The 8508-nt window shown below is 46.0% G+C and overlaps 1 protein-coding gene across 1 annotated transcript; it reads right to left on the bottom strand.

The window, feature by feature from the left end:
- Positions 1-1040: 1040 nt before the first annotated feature.
- LOC123230956 (brain-specific serine protease 4-like) lies at positions 1041-8062 on the bottom strand. Its single transcript, XM_044657154.1, has 6 exons — positions 7948-8062; positions 6718-6744; positions 5835-5997; positions 4081-4355; positions 2698-2855; positions 1041-1762 (listed from the first exon to the last, which is right to left on the bottom strand). Exons 1-6 carry the CDS (start codon positions 8015-8017, stop codon positions 1514-1516), a joined length of 942 nt encoding a protein of 313 aa, XP_044513089.1. The 5' UTR covers positions 8018-8062; the 3' UTR covers positions 1041-1513.
- Between the last annotated feature and the right edge of the window lie 446 nt (positions 8063-8508).

Raw genomic sequence — 8508 nt, 5'->3', positions numbered from 1 at the left:
TGGTAGTTGCATAGGGAAAGAGGTTGGGGTTAGAACTGGCTAAGAATCCTAGCTTACTACTTATGGGTCATCTTGAGTCTCAGTTCCTTTCCCTGAAAAACAGGGATCATTTTTTTTCCATCTGCCTCATAGGGTTGTTGTCAGAAAGCACTCTCTAAATTATAAAGTGTTATATAATTATGAGCAATGACAATGATATGGGAACTCCAATGGTGGGAGTCTGGGATGAGGAGTCAGGGTACCCCAAAGGTACAAGGACCTGTCAAGACAGTGTTTGGGAATCAGAAGGCAAGACAAAGACCTAGAAAACTAAGAAGAGAGTTACTGAATCATAGAATGTCAGCACTGAGAGAGACCTTAAAATGTAGAATGTCAGAGTTGAAAAGGATTAAGATTATAGAACGTCAGAGCTAGAAAAGACTTTGGAAGATGGAATATAGAATTTTAGAGCTGAAAGGGAATTTAGAACAAAGAATTTCAGATTTGGAAGAGATCTTAGTCCATAGAATCTCGGAGCTAGAAAAGACCTTAGGACACAGGATGTAGAATTCCATATATGAAAGAGACCGTAAACTATAGAACATCAGAGATGGAAAGGACCTTGGAATAAAGAACTCAAGATGTCGAATTTCTAAGTGACCTTTGACCATGGAATGTTCGAACTGGAAGGGACATTAGAACATAGAATGTCAGAATTGGAAGGGACCTTAAAAACAATCTGATTCAACTTCTTTATTTTAAAGATGGGGGAAATAAATCTGAGGGAAAAGGAATTTGCTCAAGGTTCCATTATTGATTAGTGGTGGAGCTAAGGTTGGAACCCTTATCACTAGAACTATTTCCTTTATTCTGTATTTTTGGACTTTGGGACTTGGCGATCTGGATTCTAGGAGAATCTTGGGGGCCTGGGAAGTATCCCCTTGAGGATTAAGATTCAAGGTTAAGATTCCAGGACTAGAAAACAGGTAGGAAAAAATATCTCCTCCCCAGCCCCATCCCTCATGCTCCTGCTTCCCAACCCATGTTCCTATGATTCAGAATAGGCGAATAAATAATTTATTGAAATTAAAGAAATAGAATTGGATACATGGAAGTGCCACAAATAACTTATAAAAATCAGTTAACATTCAAACATGTGCTTTCTTGGGAACTGCAGTCTTCTTCTCTCACCCCTTTCTATCTAACCAGGATGCTTTAAGACTGGATCACCGGCCAGCCGGGATAGGACCCAAGAGTTCAGGCTCCTCACGGACTCCCCCGACCCTGATTTCTGCTAGGGGTTTGAGGGAGGTGGGAAAAAAGAGTGAACGCTCTCCTAGCCTGATCCTAGAGGGGGTGGTAGAGGTCCAGAAGGGGGCATAAACTGAGACATCTGAGCTCTGTCTTCATTCAGAGGTAGGTCATATATTTACAGTGGGAAAAACCACAACATGAAGTCAAAGACCTAGAGGGGACCCCACAGCTGGTCCTAGGTCCCACCTTCTACACTCAAATCCAGGCCTCTCTCCCACCCCTAGGAGGGCCGCAGCCTGTAGCCTCGAGAGCCCCTTTCACTCATCAGCCCGAAGTCCTGGGAGTCTGCCCGTGGCTCGCCGCGGAACTGTGCCCCTTGCACTACTCTTTGAATCCAGGCTTGGTGGGCAGTGAGGCGAATGTAGACACCAGGCCGGTTGCGCTCGGCACAGCCCTCTCCCCAGCTGATGATGCCAGCAAGAAGCCAGGACCCATTCACTTGGCACATCAGGGGGCCCCCCGAGTCACCCTGCAGAGATGGAGAAAAGCGACATACATTTAGAATGAGAAAAAAGCCTCAGATAATTCTAGGGTAGGACCTAGAGTCAGCTGCTTATAACAGGCCATTGTAGTGCTTCATTCGTAGGACATGTGGAACCCAGCTGAAGTCTTATCTTCCCTCAAGCCTTCCTGAAATTCTGTGGGATGAGGAACAAGAACAGCTGGGCAGCGACTACAGTTTTGAAAGGAAAGCAAGAAGCCCTGACACAAAGGAAATTAAGTAGGAGACATTTAAAAAATTCACTAAACTCTCTTTACTATTTAGCATCAAAGCCCTTCAGAAACTGACCCCAAATGACCTTTCCAGTCTTATGCACAAACTGCCCTTTATAGGTTTTATGGTGCAGCCAAAACGGCCTGCTGTGGGCCTCTTGCCCTAAGCTGACACAGGGTTAGGGGCTCAGGTTTGCTGTTCAGCCATTTCAGTCATGTCCCAACTCTTCAGGACCCCATTTGGGGTTTTCTTGGGGAAAATCCTGGAGTAGTTTGTCATTTCCTTCTCCAGGTCATTTTACAAATGAGGACACTGAGGCAAATGGGGTTAGTGACTTGCCTAGAGTCACGCAGTAGTAAATGTCTGAGGCTAGATTTGAACTCAGGAAGATGAGTCTTCCTGACTCCAGACCCAGCCCTCACTCCACTGTGCCATCTGGCTGCTAAGAGTAGAGCATCTTGGGAGATATGTCTATAATTGCTCCTGAGAGAGAACTCTGATTGTTCTTGGGTTGTCATACCAAGAGGAGTGAGCCAGGCAACAGAGGTCAATAAGCAGAGGCACTACCTTATTCCTGGAAGAATTCATTGCCACCGAGTACAATGGTACCATCTAGCTGGGTCTGGTGTTGGAGAGAAGAAGATTCCCTCTAGAGTGGGCCAATCATCTGAGCCAGGGATGGAGCTTACCAGGCATGCATCCTTCTTGCCTTCCAGGTAGCCAGCACACAGCATATCTGAGGTGATGGCCCCCTGCCCTGCACCCCGCCAGTAGAGGCGGCTGCATGTCTCCGAGGAGATGATGGGGACTTTCAGCTTCTGCAGAGTCTGGGGGTATTGCAGGGAGACTGGGGGTGTGAGAAAGGAAAAAGGAAATAAGGAGTTGGACTCAGAGATAACCACTCCCACCCAGGCTTCTCCAGAAGTGCCTTCTTTTCCTCTTCTCTATCAGGATATGAGAAATGGCTCACACTTAGCCCTCAGCACCAGGGTCAGCACCAGGCTCTCTAGCTCAGGATCTTATCACTGATGGCTGGGAGAAGACGCCTTGCTAGCAATGCCAGGATATCCCCAGGACTGCAGACATCCTACTTTAGATTCTGAATCTCAGGTCTCTTGACTTATCCATTTCTTTCTTTTCCGTTTGGTCCGCTCTCTCTACCTGCCTCTGGACCTGACTATCTTTCCTTCCCTTCAGCTTTCAGCCTGCGTCCATGTCTCTTCCCTGGGCAACTGCTCTCAAGTGGAATGTGTTTAGATTCTAGTCCTTTGTTCAGTCCACTAGAGGAAGCCTACATTGGACTTAATTTGATGGGGAGAGGATTCAAAACCAGGACGTACAGAAATGTTCTGCCTTGGTACACAAGACTTAGAAGGGATGTGATGCTATTTTCAAAAATATAGGAAGGGACCGAAGTAAAAGTTAGACTTAAATTGTTTGGCCCTAAAGACCAGAACAGATGGCACTGCAGATAGAGTGCCAGATCTGGAGTCAGGAAGACTTGAGTTCAAGTCTAGATTTAGATATTAGCTGTATGAACCTGAGCAAGTCAGTTAACTCTGTTTGCCTCAGTTCCCTCATCTGTAAAATGATCTGGAGAAGGAAATGGAAAACCTCTATAGTATCTTTGCCAAAAGGGTCAAAAAGAGGCAGTCATAACTGAAAAAATGACTAAATAATAACAAAAAAATTCAGAACTGGGAAAAAATGAGTGGCAACTTGATTAAATGAGGCTGCCTGATTTCTGGGAGACCCCCTAGAACTGTGGTGGCGAACCTGTGGAACGGGTGCTAGAGGGAGCGTGCAGAGCCCTCTCTGTGGGCACATATGCCCTCTCCCCAGCTCAGAGTTCAGCAGAGTTCATTACTAGAAAGCCAAAGGGACACGGGCCAGGCTGCTCCCCTCCTCCTCTCCACACATGCCTGAGAACATGTCTCATTGGAACTTCTTCCCCTCTCTCTTTGATTCTGCTTCCAGGCACCCCTCACTCCCTATAGAAGCTTCTTTGTTCTCCTCCTTTAAGTGAACAATGGATGTCTCATGTGGAGAGTGTGTGTGTGTGGGTGCTTCACCTCCTTCTCCAATGCTGCCCCAGCCAGCAATCCAGCAAGAAGTACCAGGACGGAGTTTTACAGTGCTGTCAGGCAAACAGATGGGCAGGACATGCTCAGAGAATTTGATGGAGTGTTCGAGGCGTACCAGGGCAATGTCCCCCTGGTTGCTCTCCCGCCAGATGTATCTGGGATGGGGCAGTACCCAGGCCATGCCCACTCGTACAGTCCGAGGGCCAGGGTTTGCCAGCTGCCAGGCCCCCAGAAGCACTGAAAATTGAGATGGCTCCACGGAACTGGAAAAAGAGAAATAGGTTGATCAGTGCTGGCAAGGTTGGGGACCACCTGGGATAGTACACCTGGATTTTTTGTCTGGGAACAGGACATCTGAGTTCTTGGGGAAGAGAAAGAGAGAACTGGAGACAAGATTTTTTTTTCTGGGGGTAGGAAGGGAGGTGTGGAAACAGGACACCTGGGTTCTGAGGGAGAAAGCAGGTGGACAAAACTCCTAGTTTTCGGAGAGGTTTTCCAAACTAACATAATGAAAAACTTCCTGACAATGTCCTACAAGAGTAGAATGGGCATCCTCAAGATGGTTCTTCTCACTAGAAGTCTTTAAGAGAAAGTAGGATGACTACTGGTTGGAAATGGTGTAGAGAGGATTTGGGCCAGGTACTAGTTGAACTATCTCACTACTCTGTCTCTCCCTCCACCTATACCCCATCTGTGGAAGCAGTATGTTGAGATTCTTGGAAGATAGAAGTATAGGAACACAAGATACTTGGGTTTTGAGGAAGGAGGTGGGGACAAGAAATGTGGTTGCCAGGGGAAAAAGATATGGGGGACAGGATGCCAAGGCATAGAAGAAAAAGTGATGTACCATAATGGGAAAAAAATCCCTGGATTTGGAGAAGTTTACATCTCAAGTCTGCTACTTTCTATCTGCATGACATTGGGCAAATCATTCATTCTCTGTGTATCTCAGGCTCTTTATCTTTTTCAAAATGAGGGAACTGGGGGGGTGGGCAGTTGGTTAGCTCAGTAGTTTGAGAGCCAGGCCTAAATATAGGAGGTCTTGGGTTCAAATCTGATCTCAGATACTTCCTGGCTGTGTGACCCTGGACAAGTCACTTAACTTCCATTGCCTAGTCATCATTGCTCTTCTACCTCAGAATCAATATACAATATTGATTCTAAGCCAGAAGGTTAAGGGTTAAAAAATAACCTGAGGGAATTGGATGAGATGAATTCTAATGTACCTTCTAGCTCTAAGTAACCTATGTTCTGCGGGAATAGAGACAAGTTATTTAGCTTCTATAGGGCAGAAAGGCATGAGGAACAGGCTGTCTAGATTCTAGGATGGAGAGATCTAGGGAACAGGATTCTTAGATTCTGAGGGAAGACAGAGAAATGAGGTAGGTTGGTTTTAGGATGGAGAAATCTGGAGTCTAGAATACCTCTGACAGAGCTAGATAGCATGGTGGAGAGTATACTGCATTTGAATTCAGAACTGGGACCCAAGTTCAAATTTTGCCTCAAACAGGTCACTTAACTTCTCAGCTTCCATTTCCTCCTCTATCAAATGGGAATAATAATAGTATCTAATCCACAGAGGTTGTTATAAGAATCAAATCAAATGAAGCAATATTGAAAAGCCCTTTATAAATCTTAAAATTCTAAAAATGCTAGCTATAATGATCATCATCATTATTATTAATTATGAAGAAGAGAGATGTTGGAGACAGGATGTCTGGGAGAGGAGAAAGAAAACGTACTCCTTGAAGCAATGGGCAGCTGTGACTACCCATCTATTGGTGATCAGGGAACCGGCACAGTGGTGAGTCCCATTCTTCTGGATACTGACAATCCATGGCCATTCAGCCTCCATGGAGTCCTCGCCCCCTATGATTCGGTTCAGCAGCTGGGGTTTCCCACAGGCTGGAGGGAGGAGGGGAAATTAGAACTTCTTTTTTTCACTAGTAGCCCTTCCTTAACCTACATCTGCCATCCTTTTCTCTCTACTATTCTTTTTTTTTTTTTTTTGAGAATCTTAGAACAAGTATTGTGCATTGGTTCCAAGACAGAAGAGTAATAAGGGCTAGGCAATGGGGGTTAAATGACTTGCCCAGAGTCACACAGCTAAGATGTGTCTGAGGCCAGATTTGAATCTCTGCTATTCTTGATCTCCTCTATCCTGATTATTCCCAATGTAATGAGGGCCTCTTCCCTCCCTTAGAAGCAGACAACTAGGTGGTTCAGTGGATAGAGCTGGACCTGGAATCAAGAAGACCCAAGTTCAAATCTGGTCTTAGATATTTGCTGCATGACCCAAGTCCCTTAACCTCTGTTTGCCTCAGTTTTCTCAACTGCAAAATGGGGATAATATCAACATCTACTTCACAGGGTCATGATAAGAATCAGTTGAGAAATTATGTACATTATAGCACAGTGTCTGGCACATAGAAGATACTTCATAAATGCTTGGTCCCTTCCTTTTCTTCCCTTCCCTCTCCATTTCCCTCCCATTATCATCTTTTTTTTCCTGCATTTTCACTTTTCCCAAACTTTCTTGACCCTTCAGCTTCATCTTTTCTCTTCTTCTATCTCTTCCTTTAGTTCCCTTCCCTTCATGGGGATGTCCTGATGTTTCCAACTCACCTGGCATCTCAGCAGCTTCTGGAGTGACTAGTAGGGAAAAAAGGAAAAGGTCAGGATGATTGACAGAAGGGGGCCAGTGGCTCTAAACCCAGGCATACCATCCCAAAGACCTTCCCTTTTTTGAGAAGCCCCTCAGGTCTAAGATGGTAGCAATCCTCTAGGAGATATTGCCTGGAGGCTGAAAGGAGCACACTTTCATTGCTCTCCCATACCTCTGATTGCACCTCCAAGCACCCCTCTGTCCATCATATCTCTGCCTACTAGGACTTTCTGTCTTAGATGTTGCTCAAGTCAATAATTGTCCAGTCATCCAAAAAAGTGTCTATCTCCTCAGGAGACTCAGAAAAGATTTCAAGATTGACTCAAGGGGAAATAGAGTATAAGAAACATCCTTTCTTCCTTCTCCCCATGTCTGAGCCTCCCATGCAGACTTCCCTTAGCACCTATCACTTATCCTCCTGACCTCAACTGTCCCCTGCAACAGCGCCTTGCTAGGATTCGAATCCATTTCCTCAGACTGAGATTGCCCGGTGTCCCTTTTCAGAATCTCTTCCCCTCTCTTGAATGGAAGTTGGGGCAAGGACAAGATGAGAGAGGAGAGCTCTCTGTCTCTCCCCCAAACCAGCCCCCACCTATGGAAGCAGTATACTGAGGTTCTTTGAGGCTAGAAATAAATAGAGGAAATCAAGATGCTCTGAAAACAGAAGAAGGAGCCAGAAGAGGCCCAGTGCAAAAAAGGAAACAGGTCAAAACAGAGACATTGAAAGATCCATTGACTCATAGGATGTCACAGTTGGAAGGGAACCAAGGAGGGGAAGTGTCTTGCTCAAGGTCACACACTGAGTCAATGGCAGAGCCAGGACTTCCTAGGCCAAGGTCATAAACACAAAAGGAAAGCCCAAATTAGAGGCAGTGAGGATGGGAAAATTTAAGACAGCCAAAGACTGAGCTGCAAAGACAATGAACAACAGTGACAACAGAGTGGCAAGAGAGCACAAGAGAAATAAAAGAGAAGGCAGGAGCAGAGAGGAGGAGGTGAAAGCTAGAGGAGGAAAAGGAACTGAGAGCCAGCGAGGAATGGGAATGAGAGGTAGAAGGCGACAGAGTTGGAGTTTGGGTTCTATAGGGGAAAAGCGGGAAACCCACTGCAGAGGAGAGGAGGGAGGTGAGATAGGAAAGGCCAGAAAGAAACAGCAAGTCCAGCCAAGGGAATTCACCTCAGTAACTCACCTGAGTGGGTTAGGAATAGCAGAAGGGCCAAGAACCTGAACCAGGCCCAGCAGCAGCTGGAAACTGCCATGGTGAGCGAGGAAGGAGGGCTCAGGGCCCTGGGACCAGGAGGACAGGAGTCGTGAGCTCCAGGGAGAAAGACTGACTGAGTGTGTGGCCTGGCTTTTAGGCCCTAGGTTTTTATCCATGGCGAGGGTGGAATGCTGTCAGACCAGTTGACTCAGTGTCTACTTGGTTGAGGCCCTGTCCCAAGGCTGTGGGTCATTAATGTGGCCCTGGGCAGAACCAGCTTCCTCCACCTGCCTCAGGTCCATGGAATGGTTGGCTTTGGGGCAAGCTCCATGACCTCAAGGAGGCGAAGGGAGAGAGGAGAAGCAAAGGACAAATGTTAAGGTTAGGTCCATGGAACCTAGAAGGTCACAATAGAATAGGACCTTCAGAAATAGAACATAAAAAGTCAGAGGTAGAAGGAAGGAACCTCAAAACTCAAGGCTAAAAGGGACCTTGAAATAGAAAATGTTAAATCTAGAAGAAATCTTTCCTAGTCCCCCATAATGTTAG

This window comes from Gracilinanus agilis, chromosome 1 (assembly GCF_016433145.1).
Source record: "Gracilinanus agilis isolate LMUSP501 chromosome 1, AgileGrace, whole genome shotgun sequence".
In the NCBI taxonomy this organism is placed as follows: Eukaryota; Metazoa; Chordata; class Mammalia; order Didelphimorphia; family Didelphidae; genus Gracilinanus; species Gracilinanus agilis.
The sequence above is the reverse complement of the archived record's forward strand: the minus strand, read 5'-3'. Positions and strand labels throughout refer to the sequence as shown.